This window comes from Rhinolophus ferrumequinum, chromosome 5 (genome assembly GCF_004115265.2).
Source record: "Rhinolophus ferrumequinum isolate MPI-CBG mRhiFer1 chromosome 5, mRhiFer1_v1.p, whole genome shotgun sequence".
Classification (NCBI taxonomy): Eukaryota; Metazoa; Chordata; class Mammalia; order Chiroptera; family Rhinolophidae; genus Rhinolophus; species Rhinolophus ferrumequinum.
Genome location: NC_046288.1, coordinates 33,626,295 through 33,644,805, shown reverse-complemented (window position 1 = coordinate 33,644,805; position 18,511 = coordinate 33,626,295). Strand labels below are relative to the sequence as shown.

General features: G+C 34.6%; 1 protein-coding gene across 2 annotated transcripts in view; it reads left to right on the top strand.

Annotated features, from left to right (window-relative positions):
• The window catches only part of CNOT6L (CCR4-NOT transcription complex subunit 6 like), a 97,345-nt gene that overhangs the window by 15,632 nt on the left and 63,202 nt on the right, over positions 1-18,511 (top strand). For both annotated transcript variants that reach the window (XM_033105956.1, XM_033105955.1), the window contains exons 2-4: positions 14,323-14,444; positions 16,843-17,029; positions 18,341-18,426. In XM_033105956.1, coding sequence (XP_032961847.1) covers positions 14,333-14,444; positions 16,843-17,029; positions 18,341-18,426 — 385 coding nt within the window. In that variant the 5' untranslated portion in view covers positions 14,323-14,332. The remainder of the gene's footprint in view (positions 1-14,322; positions 14,445-16,842; positions 17,030-18,340; positions 18,427-18,511) is intronic.

Here is an 18,511-nt window from a genome sequence, read left to right as displayed (position 1 = left end):
TGGTTAGCTAAGGAGGAAGGTAATAAGTTTAAGTAACAAAACAGGAAATTTGTTCCTCTGTGACCTTTGATGAGTTTGTGAAGTTGGCATTTTGACCACAGGATTGAAATTCAGAAGAGTTTTATATTTAGTTTGCTTTGTTGCTTTTGCAGTGTGTCTACCTGCCAGGAAAAACGAGGAATCCAAGTTAAAGGCTCTGCTACCTTTGTGGGAAATGAACAATCCTCTTCCTTCTGCTGACAAAATCTGGGTATCTGTATTTTACAATGGCTGGTTTTTTCTTTCACATAGGGCCAAAGTATCCTTTTCCTGGAACCAAGCTAGATTCAAAGCCTTTGTAAGTTCTCTTTATCCTTGTAAGCAACTATTTTAGGAACTATTTTAAAGCTGACACCCCTTCCCTTCAAATCTTTTCCGCTCAGTACAAAGCACCACCTTCTTGGCAGGCATCCGTGCGAGGAGAGTGGGTACTCTCCTTAGGCATTTAGTCAGGCCAGAAAGTTAAGGATTAGCTCTATTGTTTAATGCTATCTGTTTCAGATCAATGTGAGTCAGAATTGACCCTGCCTTTTAAATTCTTTCATAATTAAGTTGCTGGCACCTTAGAACCCTTTCCTGGATGGAGCTTTTCTCTGTGCCTTATCAAGTTTTATCCCAGACAGAGTTTTGTTACTAAGGTTTTTCTGTTTTACGCCACTGTTTTTCATGGAGTCTTGTAGATTTAGATACGGTTTTTCCAAATTCTAAACCCTAGTTCTCAGATAAAATAAAACTAGTTTTAACACCTTTTTGTGTATATATTTCTGTGTGCATCTAACTCTGAAGCGTTGTATTATTTGGTTCAAGTCAAAAGTATGGGACAGCTGTTATGGTTAGTCTTAGACTTTCATTATCAGTCAACTTTGGATTTAAGATATAATTAAATTATTCTCCAAAGAAATAGAAAAGCTAAAATAATTAGAAAAGCTATTCATTATTCAAATGATTTATTAGTTAAATCCTTAGTTTTTAAATATTTACCCAATTCACTTTCCTAGTAATAGAAACAGAACAACTTCTTGAATTAATGTTTATATTTTCTTGACACACTACAGCATTTTTAGTTAATACACAGACAATATTTTGCTTACATCAACTAACTTAACACATTATATTTGTGAAATATTACTTCTTTGATTTTATAAATCACTAGAGCGGCAGGGCCTGAAATTGAAAGGTGGAAGAAAGAAACAGATACTTCTGTTTTGTATGAAGTATTAGAATATAACTTCAGTTTTCTTTTTTCACATTTAAATAGTTGGACTGAATCCAGTTTTTCTAGTGGATTTGTTACTTTGAGTGATATGGAACGCTCATACTCTTGATAGGCCTATTTTTTTTTAACAATGTGGTATATCTAGATAATCTGTGACTCTTGCAACTTGTCTCATTTTGGGTCTTGAACATATTTACGCTTGAATTTATAGCAGCAGAGATGTTTTCGTTTCTGGTGATTCTGAAGAAACAGACTGTGCTGTGTATTCTTGTGTACTCATCTTTCACATTGCACAGACAATTGGGTTAGGAGAATGCTTTTCCAAAGAAATTGCCCAAAGGCAATACTTGTTATTGATTTCCAATTTTAGGAGCATACTTGGCGGTGAACTTTCTGGTCTTAAGTTGTAGACATCTTTGTGAATATAATACTCCTGGTTTTGTCTTTTCCCCTCCCACTTAACTTTAGTATGTTAACTATAGTGGAAAGGAGGCGAATTCAAAGGAGAATTTGAAGTGTTCCAATACAGCGAGTGACCTTTGATGATCAGTATGTGAAGGGGAATGCAGACAGTAGACAGATGACTGCACATTTATCCATGAACACATGCCAGATGTATTGGATAGATCCTTCTTAACTACATAAGAGCATCCTGAGTGCCTAAGAAGGTGGAAACTTTGTTCTTCTGTGGCTTTATTCTTGCTTACCTGGGTATCTTATCGCTCAGAGGGATGTGAATGCTATTGGAGTTAGGCTGACAGAATTTGGAGGACAAGAATACAAATAAAAACATCCCAAACCATTGTTCTTGTTTATTTTGTTAGTGTCTGTGTTAGTGGCTGAAGTAGGAAAGGAAAGAGAGGAACTGCTAGTGTGAGAATTCATTAGCGAAATGGGAACAGTTTCCCTCGTGTTATCTCTAAGTTTGTTGAATAGTAAGCTGCATTGTAACGGGGGTTACATTTGTTGTTCCTGTGTCAGAAACATGAACTGTTTCTGAATGACTATGTACTCCAATCAGGTTACTTAGATTCAGGGTTTAGGGGGATGATACAGTATGAGAGTTTGGGTGTTCCTGGGTCTGTAGCCAAACTATCATCTATCCATGTGAATACATCCTGCTAGAGTTATACTTGTCATCTTGGGATTTCTGAGGGGGCTACACATACGAAGATAAGTGAGAACGTATTACCAACTTATTAATATATAGGATTATGCTATATAATATATGGGCTGTTTTAAAATCAAGACCTGTGTGGACCTTCTCCACAAATACCTTGCTTCTAGGTCAATTTTTTAAAAAAATCAATTAGCATATGAAACAGTTTGCTGAAATTATCAAAATTGTTTTCTTTCACTCAGCAAATTTATTTTGACGTTTATACATGTCATGCGTATCAATAGGTCATTCCTTTTTGTTGCTGAGTAATATTTCATTGTTTGTATTTACCACATTTTATTTATCTTTTAGCCTGTTGATAGACATTTGGGTTTTTCCATTTTTTGGCTATTACACATAAAACTAAGAACATTTGGGGTCAATTGAGTCTTTTGAGTGGACATATGGTTTCATTTTTCTTGGGTAAATGTCTAGGAGTAGAATATCAGGGTCATATGATAGGTATATATTTAACTTTTTAAGAGACTGTGAAACTGTTTTTCAAAGCTTGCTGTTTTTCATTCTTATCTGCAGTATATGAGCGTTCCAGTTCCGCGTTATTGCCTGGTCAATCTTTTTTAATTGTAGTCATTCTCATAAATGTGTAGTGGTATCTCATTGTGGTTTAATTTTCATTTCCCTCATGACTTTGAACATCTTATGTGCTTATTTGCATTTATCATTTTTGGTGAAGTATAAAAATGTCCATTAAAATGTTTTCTTACTGAGTTTTGAGAGCTCGTTGTTTATGCTGGATATACATTCTGTATCACACATGTCATTTGCAAAAGTTTTTTTCCAGTCTGTGGATTGTTTTTTTCATTTTCTTAATGTATTTCAAAGAACAAAAGTTCTTGATTTTGATGAAGTTCATCCTATCAAGTTTTGTTTTATGGATCATGCTTTTGTTCTGTTATTTTCGATCTTTGCCAAACTCATGATCACTAAGATTTTCTACCATGTTTTCTTCTAGATGGTTTATAATTTTACCTTTTACATTTGCAGTTACCTGTGCCTTTCTAAAATAGAGATAATGAAAACACCTACAACTTAGAGTAGTTGTGATTACTAAGTGAATTAATAGTACATGTCAATGCATGTTGCTGATTTTCAGTTAATTTTTTATATGGTGTGAGATAAACGTTGAAGTTCATTTGTTTGAATATGGCCATCTAATTGTTCCAGCACTACTTGTTAAAGATTTTCCTTTCCCTACTGAATTGCCTTGGCACCTCTGTTGAAAATATACACATGTGAATTTTCTTCCAGACTCTCTGTTCTGTTCTCTTGAGCTATTTATCTTTATGCTGATATCTCATTGCCATGATTACTGTAGCTTAATAGTAACTCTTGAAATCAGGCAGTGTACATACTTGTCTAATTTTATTTTTTGTTTTCAAAGTTGTTCTAAGTCCTTGGTATGTCCACGTACATTTTAGAATAAGCTTGTCAATTTCTATAGAAACTACCTGCTGCGATTTGATTGGGATTGCGTTGAATCTATAAGTCAATTTGGGGAAAATTAACATCTTAACAATGTTGAGTCTTCTATATGAATACGATGTATGTCTCCATTTATTTAGCTCTTTTTTATCAGCAATGTATAGTAGTTTTCAGTATACAAGTCTTGCACATCCTTTTTCATATTTATCCCTACGTATTATAATTTTTGATGCTATTATAAATGATATTTTTAAAATTTCAGTTTCTGATTGCTTGTTACTTGTATATAGAAATACAGTAGATTTGGGGGATATATTTATCTTGTATCCTGCAATCTTGCTAAATTTACTCATTAGTTCTGGTAGCTTTTTTGTAGATCCTGTAGGATTTTCCACATATACACAATCTTGTCTAAGAATAAGGATGGGTTTAATTCCTCCTTCCAAACTTAATGCTTTTTATATCTTTTTCTTGTCAGATTGCATGGACTAGAAACTTCAGTACAAAGTTGAATAAAAGTGAGAGCAGACATCTTTGCCTTGTTCCTGATCTTAACAGGAAAGCATTCATAATTTCATTGTTAAGTATCATTATGTTAGCTATAGGTTTTTCAGAGATACCATTTGTCAGACTGAGTACATTCCCTTTTATTTTTTAAATGAGAGTGTTTTCTTTTTAAATAGGAATGGCGGTTGGATTTTTTCAGATGCTTTTTATGCACCTATTGAAATGATCATGCATATAATTTTAGTTTGGATATAGGTGGATTATATCAATTTTTAAAAAATTTTAAACAACTTTACATTCCTGGAATAATTATCACTTGATTTGATATAGCATCCTTTTTACATGTTACTAGATTTCGATTTGCTAAAATTTAAAAAAAAACATTGCATGTGCTGTCTTTGGTTTTGGTGTTAGGATAAAGTTCACGTCAATCTTATAGAAGAGTTTGTGTAGAATTTGTATTGTTTCTCCCTTAAAGGCTAACTAAGATTGAGAACTACTGGACTTTGTATGATCTTTGTTTCCTTCTGTTTCTAAAATTTTAATTCTGTTCTCATATAATAGGAGGTGTACGTTCTTATAAATGAAGAACAACTCATTAGTCTTGCTACTTAATGAATGAACGAAGGTGGTGTGGGAAAAGTAAATAAGTTTTGCTAGGTACAGCACAGAGCAAGTTGATCTTTGATTTGAATTTTTCAGTGAAGCAGAATTGACTCCAAGGAACCGAGAATCTATAGCAGAGGGGAAAGCAAGATTTCATATACTTACAGTGGTATGCTAGAGTTGGCTTGTGCTGATTTGAGCCAGTTGTTAGTTTGTCAAGAATTTTGAAAGCTATTCAGTACAACCTATTAAAGATTAAATTGTATAACATAAAATTAAGTCATATTAGAAACAAAGATAAATACTCAAAACTCATCACTTGCTAATTATTTTACTATATTTTACTATTATCTGTGCTTGAGGTTTTTTACATCGCAAATTCAATATGATGCTATGTTACTGGGCATCCTGTTGACAGCTTGAAACCTGCCATTCATGTGGAAGATTTTGTACCACAAATGCAGGGGGGCGTATTCGACCACAGGAACAGGCAAATGCTACAAATAGAGCTTAATTTGTTTACTGTCTAGTCTTAAGAAAGTGATGGAGGAAATATTAATAATCCAGATTAAACTTCAATTAATGTTCTAAGTCTGTTGTGATATTACAAAAAAATTGAGATATTCTTCCAGTATTAGACAACCATTATCAATTATCAGCAAAGAAATTGCTCATGTCATTAGACAAACAAGTGAAATTCTGACATAAGTCTTTGCTGTTTTCACTTTTATCTTTTTAATGTAAATGAAACAAATTATTAACCATCATTCATGTACTCATTTGATGTACTCATTTGTAAGTTGCAACTGTAAGTTGGCTACAGAGACAAAAGTACAGCAACAAATCAACTAAAATATTCTGTGAGAGTCAACTGGCTGTATGGAATTTATAATAATAGGTAAAGTATATTTTATTATTATTTGTCAATTTTGTGGTATACACACTTTATTTTAGTGAAATTCATAACAAATTCATGCACACATCCCCACACACACTTCCCCACCCGAGAGCTTATCTGTCTTGTGATACTGAGCAGTTCTCTAGTTAGTTCTATGTGCTGGGTCTTAGCTCCTTTGCTCAACACCCAGCCGCTAAAGACGGCTGCTGCTTCGTACTCAGGAAAACACTGAGTTTCTGTGAAATTTCTCTCTGTTCTCTTGCTGTCCTCAGACTTTCCCAGGTCCAGCATATGAGGCGGTGTCGTGTATTGAATAAGACTAGGGCTGGAAAACCAGACTGCCTGGGTTAAATTCCAGCTTTGCCACCCACTAGCCATGGAACCAGGGACAAGTTCCCTGGACCTCTCTAAAATAGAGATAACTACAACTTAGAGTAGCTGTGATTACCAAGTGAATTGATACATGTAAAACACTATGGATAATGTTTTCACCTGACTGGTGCTCCTGGAATGGTAGTTACAACCTGTTATTTGTCTCCACTTGGAAATTGCTGAGATGCTCACCCTTTGATGGAATACCTATCAGCTTCTCTGAGCACTTAGAGACAATTTTAATTGGCCAGGATATCTTTGGTCAAGAACTTATGGATATATGGACCCTCATGCCTTTGACTTTCCCCTTTCTCTCTATCATACGATTTTTTTCCCCCCAGTAGTACTTGCTTTTCTAAACACTTGTTTAGCATACACTATATTCTGGACTCATGTTTAGGTCATTTTTTTGCAAGGATTCTCAACCTTGGTACTATGGACGTTCTGAGCAAGATATTTCTTGTTGTGAAGGCCTAACAGGTGCATTGTAGGATATTTAGCAGCATCCATGACCTCTCCTTACTTATCAGATGTAGTTAGCACCATTCTCTCAAGTTGTGACAACCAAAAATGTCTCTAGATAGTGCCAAGTGTTCCCTGAGGCACAAAAATCACACCTGGTTGAGGACCAGTTTTTTAGAGAGGACTTCAGTGTGTGCTGTGATGAGATTGTGATTTGTTACTTTAATATTTCTTGGAGAGAGCCATGGCAGTTTTATTAGTATTTATATTTTAGACTGCCATTAGATTTGTTCAATAGATGTTTCTCATATTTTCACTTTAGTATAGCTACTTGATTTAGTTACTGCTACTGGGATTGGTCAATAAAGCGTCTTTTATTGGTGACAGTTCAAACTAATGGCTTAAAAAAAAAATCCTTTCTTGCCCATATAGATGCCTTGGATTTAGGCATTTAGGGAAGTTTTCCAGTGGATAACACCCAGGCCTAAACTTTTTGTATGTGTGATTGCACTTTGGTTTCAAAAAGAAGAGACAGGAAATCACATATCTTACTGATGATTTTACTTACTATGTTATTCTCTGAGGTAGTTGGGAAAACAAATATTTCCTACTCCAGGAAAGGAAATGACTGCTTGGAGGTGTAGGGGTTGTTCTTAGGCAGTCATGGGTGACCTGTAGGCTCTTCGAAAAAAAGAAATAGTAACCCAGGGTATTTTATTTGAATTAAAGTTATTGAACAACTAAAGAATAAATACAGTGTAAAGTATTTCTGGTAGTCCGTTCTTAAAGCATGCTTTTAAAGATAAACTTTATGCTTCAGATATATATGTGTATATGTATATTTTTTGGGAGGAAAATGTTTTGAATCCATAAATTAAAAACATCCAGTGTTTCCTTTACATGGTTTGCCTTATTAGAATATTTTTCATAATATTAAATGTTTTTTAAAATACTGATTTATGTGTTTAGGAGTGATTTATAGAAGAAAATACCCTGTCATAGCTTAAACTAATACCCAAGCAAAGTCAGGTTAGTTTCCTCAATCAGAATATGGAAAAACTTCAGAAAAAAATTATGGTGCAACAGGTGAATAAACTTCAGATAAATTTAATGCCATAATATACTTTTATGGCTTTAGGCTTATAATAACTAAACATTTCACAAAAATGCTTAAATACAGCCTTTGATCAAAGAAAATATGGGCATTTGAAAGGACAGTGATCTCTTTATATAACTTACTAATTTTTGTGAATCTAAGTATTTTTAAATTACCTTTCTTTTTGGCAGAATTTTATTTCTTGTTTTTTATTCATCTTTATTTTTTATAGTACAATATTATTTACCTTGATATTTTGCAGATGTCTGTAGGTAAAACATAGCTTTCTCAGTATTGATAGCATGCTTGGTTGTCAGAATTATGACAAGGATTATTTCTTAAAATATAAAAGTTTTACATGTATCTTCAAATATATGTCAAATACCTTTAAGATTTTTAATGTAAAAAGCCCTTTGTAAAATAACAACAAAATACTGCACATCTATTAGAATGACCAAAAATCCAAAACATCAACAATACCAAATGCTGGCGAGCGTGTGGAGCAGCAGGAACTCTGCTTTGCCCGTGGGATGCCCAGGGGTACAGTCACTTTGGAAGACTCTTTGGCAGTTTCTTATAAAACTAAACATACTCTTACCATGTGATCCATCCAGCAGTCATGCTCCTTGGGATTCACTCAAATGAATTGAAAACTTAACATCCACACAAAACCTTGCACATGGAGGATTTTATAGCAGCCTTGTTCATAATTGCCAAAACTTGGAAGCAACCAGGGTGTCCTTTAATTTCGCTTAATGCATTTGACATTCGTCCGTGTGGTCAGTCCTTTTCATTGCTGAGTAGCATTTTATTTTATGGCTGTACCATCGTTTATCTAGTCATCAGTCGAAGGACATTTGGATTGCTTCCAGTTTGGGGTGATTGGGAATAAAGTTGCTGCAGACGTTTATGTGCAGGTTCCTGTGTGAACGTAAGTTATTGTTTTGCTGTGGGTAAATATCTAGGAATGGGATTGCTAGCTTGTATAAGTGTTTGTTTAACATCATGAGAAAATACCACATTGTTTTCCAAAGTGGTGGTAACATTTTGCTTTACCACCAGCAAAATATGAGGGTGTGTGTGGGTGTGTAACATACAGGATGTTGGGGAGGTATCTGCGCGTCCTCGTCAGTCCTGTGTATTGTACGATCAGTGGGTATGAGCTACACGAGGGCAAAGATGTTGTTCATTTTGTTCGTTGTTGAAGTCCTGGTGCTTGGTATAATACTGTGTTTCCCCGAAAACAAGACCGGGTCTTATACTGTATTTCCCTGAAAATAAGACCAGGTCTTATATTATTTTTTGCTTCAAAAGACGCATGAGGGTGTATTTTCAGGGGATGTCTTATTTTTTTCATGTACAACAATCTGCATTTATTCAAATACAGTCATGTCATCTTTTCTTCTGGAACATGGTCATAACGTATTAAATGTGTCCGTCTGGCTCACAACAGCGGCTTATTTTCCCGGTAGGTCTTATTTTTGGGGAAACATGGTACATGGCAGTAGTAGGTCTGCAAAAAACATTTATTGAATAAATGTTAAACAGAAACATGAAATTCCAAAAAGTCTGAATGTTATTTGTTAATTAATGTGACTTTACCATCATAAAACATGGTGTTTTGCTTTGTTTTGTTTTGTTTTTAGAGTGGTGACAGGGCAGGAGATATCATGAAAACTTTGGGGTTCTTTTTGAATGTTTACATTATTTTCATTTATGGACTTGAGTTGAATATGTCTTTGAAGACAAATGCTTCCAGAGGCCCTTGGTATAGAAGTGGAGTGGGAATGCTAATGAAGTCATTATATGTCTCAATGTGTCTTCTAAGCTTTTGTGATTGCCATCAGTCCTTATTTTTGTCCATATGATCATACTCAATGCAGTGTGATTTGCTATGTGCTGTTTTTTAGCTATCAGCTGGTGAGCCCTTTCAGGGAAGGTATAATTTTTATGACATTTGTAATGATTAATAGTTGTGTATAGTTAAAAATAGATATTGATGAGGAAATAGAAACTACAGAAACAGTACAGTGCAAGGGTTATTTTGCTTTATTAAAGAAGGTAAACTTAGATATATTTCTCAGAAAGGAAAATGACCTTAGTGGTTAAGACCAGATGGGAAGGATGGATGTTACTCAAGGAGGGTATAAAAGAAATAACAAATAATGGGTTCCATAATCTTTGGAAATGAATAAATGTCAAAATAAAACAGATTTATATGAGAATGTAAAATATAATAAGTCATTGACCTCTTGCTCTAAAATGTAAACAGAAATAATCTAATGTAGGCTTAATTTTGTCTTTTTCCAATTTTAGGAACTCTGGTAGCATCTGCATCTCTGCCTAAGATTGCTTTGCAAACTAATGTTGAGGTGATCACTTACTATTTCTATGGAAATAAGTATATGTCTAATGATTTGTATTTTGAGTTTGGATTCATTGAGTTAGAAATCTCTGCTTCATTATGAAGCACTCTTTGGTTGTAACATTTTCTTTTTCTTAGTCTGAATTCTAAATGAAATAATATTAATTGTGCTGAACTATAGACTGAGATTAAATGACCTTAAAAATAGGGTGCTCAGAGGGAAACTGTGGTTTCACACCATAAGGGCTTGTATCTTTATGCACTATAAAGCCTCCTGTTCTTTCAGTGAGCTGCTTCAGATGACCAATATTAAAAGAAGTTTAGTTCTAGCCTTTTACAGTCTGCTCTGATTTGGCTCAGTTGTTTGTTTTTTTTTTGGCGGGGGCGGGGGGGTCAGTTATTCTGCATTATTTTTCTAGCCGCAGGTATAAAACCTGAGATTTGGGATTCCTTAGCAGTTGTATATTTGGGTGTATTTCATATATATATTTTGTAATATGCTGTTATTGAAACAGCGTGTTATTTAGTTATCTTGTATTTTATTTCAGTTTTGAAAACTTCCAGCTAAATTTTTCTAGGCAAAGTAGCCCTAGTATTACATGAAATTATTGTAATTTTTTAAATTCTAATTTATTTTTTCAATACAAGCAAAATACATAATATTGCTTGTAATAAATTATTAAATAATTTATTGCTTGTAATTCCAAATAAAAAACATTGGAATACATTTTCCGTGAGGTCAGTATTTTATAAGTTTACTGGAAGTTTTTGCTTGGTGAAGCAGAAGACTGAGGAATAAACTTCACTATGTGGTAGTGATTAATCAGCTTTTAGTGGCGGAGATTAAAACTTGTTTACTTTCAGGATAGTTTGTGTTGGAACTAAGAAGTAGGAGATAATCAGGTTCTTTGTCCAGGACTGTAGGTTACTCTCAGAAATGTGGCGCTAGAATCCAGGAGGGCTGCGTGGGTGACAGACTGAGGTCCAAGGAGTGAGGGAGAGTAGATGGCGGGTTCAAAGACGTCCGTGTGGTTAGTGTTTGGGGAGCGAGGTGGAGTAGTTTTCATAGTGTTGAAATTGGGTCAAAGACTGGGAAATTTAACAGGTTGTGTCGTGAAGGGGCCTGTGGTTTACTTTGTGACATGGTTAAGATCTGCAGGATAAACTAGGTTGGATGTAACAGGAGGATCTTTTGGGAACTGTTGGAAGACATTGTAGAAATTAGAAACTCTTGGAAAAACTCATTCAAGAAACCGTCTCTTTCATCAATTTAAAAAAGAATATAGGGAAAAGAATTACCTGTTAGACTTTCCAAAATAAAACATCCCTTTTTCTTAGGTAAAAAGTGTCTGTCACCCAGTATTTCAACCTTGGAATGACCTATATATGAGAAACCACATTATCAGTGTCACTTTTAGAGATTTAAGTTACATTTGAATTATTATAGTTTAAGTTATTTTGAAATAGGTTTTTGTGGTATTTCTTCAAGGCAGAAAGTTGATGCTGAGGAACTGAGAGGGAAAATAAGGCTGAAGATTCATTAACACCGGTTATCTGAACTTGAGTTTTCTAAGTTTTTAGAAGCGCATTTGAAAACCTCATGTTTGGGACAGGAGTGATTGCCAGAGCGATAGACTCTACTAAATTACTTAGTTAGCCCAAATGACAAATGTTGTAGCTTCAATCAGATTATCAAAATCTAGATTCATTAAATGACTTGTATTTTTACTGGCTTCCTAATCAAATCCAAAAGAGATTTTGACCTTTGGTATAACAGTATTAATATTACATTGGTTTTTACGTATTATAGACATTGGTAAACATTTTATGGATCCGTTTTGCTGGAACAAATTTTTTAAATTTTAGTGGACTTACAAAGATGGAAACTTACGAAAATTTAAAAAATACATAGTTTTATTTAGCTGTTTCAAGATTAGAATTAGAGGGCGAGAAGTGATGGCAATTAATAATCTACCTAGATTTTAAAAATATTTAGGGAAATTGAACATGTGGGTTTATTACTGTTTTTTTGAGATTAATTTTTAGAAAAGTATTGACTGTTAATTGGTTGTGAGATGGGTAAGCTGGAAGGAGGTGATAGATTTTAGGATTATAAAGCATATTACCATTGTATAAATACATATTAAATGCCTACTATGTGGTAGGAACTGCATAGAGCTATAAAAAGGATACGCCTCCATTCAAAAATAACTCATACTCCCCTTAAGGAACATATCACCTAGTGGGAACCATGACTAAAACAGCCAAATTAAGTTGACCTCTAATCCTGTGCTTTATGCTTTATAAAAAGGATCTAAAATTAATGAAATGTGTTTTTGCAGATTTTCTAGTGTGTCTTACCCATCCTCATTGTAGGTCATCGATTTGTAGCTTGTCTTTGGATCTGGATCTGTTTGATTTGGCTTTGTAGAATCTTATGTTAGTATGCAGAAGTACCACAGAAAAACTCCTGCTTTATGGTGCACAGTAGAAATTCTGAAAACCTTGTTATCTAAAAATTTTATTTTCAGAAGTATTTTGCATAAACTGACTGTGGTAGAAATCAGGTTTTTCTCGTGTGGAAAATGATCTTATTCTTTGTGCTGTTTGAAGATCTGGGACATTTATGGGAAATAAAATACGGTTTAGTATCACCCAAGTTGTATGATAATATTAAAGCAGAGGGTTTAACCTGGAAACTTGGAAGCTAATTACTGTTAACGGATGATCAAATCTGGAAAACATTTTCTGCCCCTTTTAGGTAGTGGGAAGGATGACTATTTTACCTTTAGAAATAAGAGAGCAAAATCCTGGGAAGCTTTGATTGTACTCTTATAAAACTTAGCTTTGATTTCTTGATACATGATACAATACGTGTCAGTTTTCTTTATTCTCTGTATGTAACAAATTTTAGACCACCTGAAGGTAACTCTTTTACTGAGATACAGATTCTAAACTATTTAGCAACACTCCCAAATTTAGATACTTCGTTTTGGGGGTGGGGGTGTGTATGTTAAAATTCTGAGCAAAGAATCAACTGAATACTACGAGGCAATTTACTGATGCAGGAGTTTAGTTGGGTTTGGGACTTTATTTGCTATTCTTATTAGATCTGAACTGGATTTTATTTTCTGTCAACTACCAAGCAGTAATTCTTGTATTGGACCCCTTGAATGGTTACTTTTAGCATCATTTGTCATCTGCTTCCTACCTGCCCACTTGAGTTTTATGTCTAGTTGGCCATCATTGATGATTGTTCAGTGGTTATTTTGGCAGTTATGTGAAGAAGGCTGTATAATACTAGTTTTAACTAGGGTAGCCATGTAACTCGTCATCCAAATCCGACACTTTTGAGAGTGAAAAGGACTGATACTAAGAATTACCTAACAACAGATATATACCAAGACTGGCCTATACAAACACAAGATATATGATCAGCCTAATCAGTATGCTTTTGATTGCAAATAACAGAAAACACCACTCAAACTAATATAAACAACAAGCGAAATATATTGGCTTGTGTATCCGAAAAGCCCAGTGTTTGGGAGTGCTACTGGTGTGGATTGGTGAGGAGTCTGGCTTGCTTTCTCTATTTTCTAGACTGACTTCTATGACTGGGTTCCCTCATAGTTGGATGATTGCCAACAACAATCTGCGCTGTATTCTCCTTCATTTATGACCAGCAGGAGAGAAACTTCTCCCATAAGCATAGAAGAGTCGTAAGCCTTGTGATTGTTAGATAACTCTGAACTAATCTGTGTGACTGGGGAAATGTCACGTGCTGATTGTTTTAGACTTGAGGTATCTGAATATCACTGAGACCAGGAGGCTACTGGGATTAACCTGATTTTCTTAGATTAGTCAGAATCCATGCATAAAACGGGTGTAGGTCATTTGTCTTGGAAAGCAAGGCAGCGAATGGAGGGGAATGGGTGGGCTGGTGGTTTGGGAAGCAGCCCCCATGTCTACTGTAAAGTCCAGTGTCAGTGCATGTCTTGAGTTTTCTCTCACGCGTGTGTTCCTGAGTTCCTGTGAGTGCCTAGCATGCTGCAGATAGGTTTTTCCTTCCAGTAAGAATTCATGGTATAAAATGAGTAGCCTGGCAAGGGGAGACAAAAATAAAACTTACACACCATTTTTCCTTTTATTTTTTTTACAGACTAATAGGGATGCCAAAGGAAAAATATGACCCTCCAGATCCTCGCAGAATTTACACCATCATGTCAGCAGAGGAGGTAGCCAATGGGAAAAAATCTCACTGGGCAGAATTAGAAATCTCGGGTGAGTGGATTCTGCAACATTTAATTCGGGATATAATAGCAATGATGAACAAGAGTTGAGTATTGTTATCTGTATTTCTTTGTTGTACATTTTTAATTAGATGAACAAATCAAGAAAATATAAAACACTGAGGTACTAGTGTTTATCTGTTTTATCTGTGACTAAATATCTTTGTTCCCATCTTTCTTTTGGAACTGATACCTTGAGCCAGAGTTGGCATCTGGAATTGAAGACATTTACTTTCTAACTAAAGCCAGTTTCTTTGATATAATAGATTTTTGTTTTGGCTATTGCAGAGTAATTATTTTTGCAAATTGAAATCTTTGCCGTCCTCCTATCATCCCAGTGTTGGCAGAATAGGAAACTTAGAAGCTTCTGTTTATTCTAACAAATAAGTGATAACTGTGTTACATGATCTCACAGATTTAGGATTTGGTAAAATAGAATATGATTTCTAAAAACTCAAAATCCCAGCCTAATAGTCAGAAAAACATCAGACTCAACTGAAAGACGTTATACAAAATACCTAACTATCAGTCCTTGAAATTGTCAAGGTCAGAGAAACAAGATTGAGAAACTGTCACAGACCAGAGGAGACTCAGGAGACAGGATGACTAAATGCAAAATGGTATCTTGAATTGAATCTTGGAACAAAAAGGTGTAAAAATGGGTGAAATCCAAAAGTAAAGTCTGTAAATGAGTTAATAGTAATGTACCGATGTTTCTATTTTTGACAAACGTACCATGGTAATATAAGATGCTAATACCAGGGGAAACTGGAAAAGGGGGGTATACAGGAACTGTGTATATTATCTTGGTAACTTTTCTGTAAATCTAAAATTATCACAAAGTTAAAAACTTATTAAAAATAAAATGAGCACTATTTTTCTTTTATGAATTGATACAATACAGATTACATATGTAGAATATAGTTCCCACTCCCCCCCCCCCCCCAGTATGCTTTCATTTGGAAGAGTTAAATCCATATTATAGTGTCAGTAGCAAGAATTTACCTGTACATTTAACTAAAAAGGTAACTGGGTAGATAGGTGATAGGTAATCAAAAGAATGAATATGAGCAAATCCTATTAGGTTAACTTAGGGTTTTTCAAGGTGGCACTGCTGACACTTAGGACCAGATGATTCTCTGTGGTGGGGGCTGTTGTGTGCACTGTAGAATGTTTAGCAGCATTCCTGGCGCCTACCCGTGAGAGCCAGGAACACTCCTCTAGTTTTGACAACCAAAAATATCTCCAGATTGCAGAAGTCCCTGGGGGAGCAAAATTGCCCGGATTGAGAACCACTTGGTTAAACCCTGGATAAAACTGAAATAAGTTTTATCTTGAAAACTTTGTTTCTTATTAAAATGCAAAATCCTAGTCAGCATTTTAAGCCTAGTTATAGACAGCACGGAGGAACCTGTAGTGTTTAAGAACCCTGGACGGAAGATCTAAGTTTGAGTTTACTGCTCCATAGCGACATGAAAAGTAACATTTCCCTTTTGAGATTTTCTGCTGTCTCTACCTTCTACTACTTTTTAAATCAAAATCAATTGTTTGGAAAGTGACATATAATTAAAATACCATTTTACTTGTGTAAAGTTTATAAAATAATCTTCATATAAATTATTAAGATAATATTACATTTTATAATAGCTGAAGCGAGGTGATTTGTACAGGCTTATATAGCTAACAAATGGTAAAAATCAGGACTCTGAACCAGGTCTTCTGACTTTTTCTAGTACATACTCCACTAAGCTATCAGATGCTGACTGATTGATAAAACTTAATGTATGACTATTTCCTTGAGTATGTTGCAGTTAATGGAAAATATTGAACCAGGGTTAACCTATAATTTTAACATCAGAAAGCAGGGGAGATGTCTTCTTTGTGGTTAAATGGTTTTCCTGGTAGCTAATCTACAGTTAGTTTTATGTCATAGTAATTACTCTTATCTATTTAAAGTTTGTAGACTAATCCAGGCCCTAGATTTGGATACACCTTGCACTATTGTATTTTCATGGAGTATATGAGAAATTTTGTTAGGACTGTGACTTAAAAAAAAAAAAAATTCAAGACTGTTCTGCCATAAAAGCTCAATTCAGCACCATGTTTTCTCCTTGAGACCATATGGTCACCCTTATTCCAAAGTTCTCCTTATTACACCATATCTTACTTAATACACGGAAGGTTTGTAATTTCAGGCAAAAGTGGCCTGAAATTAAAGAAGGGCCAAGTGTGTTTGGAAGCTGTCAAATGACATTAAACACAAAATTAAAATGTCAAAGATACTGTATCTATATATACTTGCAGACTCTTCCACTGCTTTTTAGTTCTTGTAGTTCAGTGTTTGTTTGTCTTGGGCCTAACGTTTAATGCTTCAATATTTTTCCTTTTAGGTAGAGTGCGGAGCTTAAGTACATCACTTTGGTCATTGACACACTTGACAGCGCTGCACCTAAATGACAATTACCTTAGTCGCATTCCACCTGATATTGCCAAGCTTCATAATCTGGTTTACTTGGATCTGTCATCCAATAAACTCAGAAGTTTACCAGCAGAACTAGGAAACATGGTGTCTCTCAGGTGAGGAAATGTTATAGATGTGACTCACTATATAAAATTCTCAATTTACCAAATAAGAAAATTATGGGATGTTACTCATCTTACAGTAGGATTTCCATATGTGTTTGAAGATCAAATCATATCAATTGTCTAAGCACAATGCTTGAGTTGGCCTCCCTTGAACATTTCTTTTACTTCCTTTTGGAGGGTTTTCACTAAAAGTGTGCTTGTGTTACCAAGTTCCTTTGACAAAGTTGAGGTGAGTGGAACTAAAATACTAAGTTTGACTTTAGGCTCAAGTGTAGCATAGTAAGACTAATTAGAAATAATTGGGAAAATATGATTTGCTTGTAAGTAAAACTTATAGGAACATACCTCTGTTTTATAAGGCAAGGTATACTTACATATTACAACTCCCTAAGGAACTCTTAAGACCTGATAATAAATGGATTTAGTTCTAGTCCTGCAGGGTTTCTCAAAAATTTCTTCATGGGAGAAAATTTTGTAGGAGTCTTAAGACCTTGTATAAATATTCCCAGGACAAACAAGGATTGCTTTTCTATATTGTTTTCCTGCTGAGTAGTAATTTTAAAAATTGCTATCATATGTTTAAAATTAAACATTTATATTATTTTAGAATCTTGTTCTTCACCATCCCCTTACTGTATGTTTTTTGATAGTTTTCTGGGGTTTTTTTTAATACTTTTTAGTCATCTAATAAGAGGGCTGTTTATTTTTTCTATAGTCTACCCAAAATTTCAGTGAGAAACTCAGACGTTATCTCTGCTTCCCTATTATTTATATTATCCTATGCTTTATTTTTCATGTTTATGTCCTATGTCAGTGATTGTTCATCATAATATCTTGATGTGATTATAGTTGTAGACAGTTACAAAACTTGATGCAGGTGATCGTCTATTATTATAGTTAAATCCTGACGTTTATACAAAACTTACTTTTTATGAATTAGACTAGGTTCACAGATATGTTATCTTTGGATACTAAGAATATCTGTCATCCTGATCTGCACCCGGTAGACATTTAGATGAGGGATAAATAAAGGGTGGGTTTAGCCGAGGAATGATACGCAGTTCCTTCACCTCTAATCCTCTGTGCTAGAGGATGAGGTCGTTATAGAAAGACTGTCAACAGTTGTGGCAGTCACACATTGTATAGTACTTTAATATTATACAATAGTTTTAGATAAGCATATGGAAATGCGCCTTGAATGTAAACATTAATCATGGTATGTTAGAGAGAAGGTTAAGAAAATGATTGTAGATATTAATAAGGCTTGATAAATTCAACTAAAACAATTCTTTTTTTAAACAGGGAATTGCTTTTAAATGACAATATGTTACGGGTTTTGCCTTATGAACTTGGTCGGCTCTTCCAGCTACAAACTCTAGGTTTGAAAGGTGAGTGATTTCTTTAAAACATGTAGCATTAACACTCAGTATTGACATGTTCTGGGCCTTTTAAAGACCATTTTGGTTACTGTAT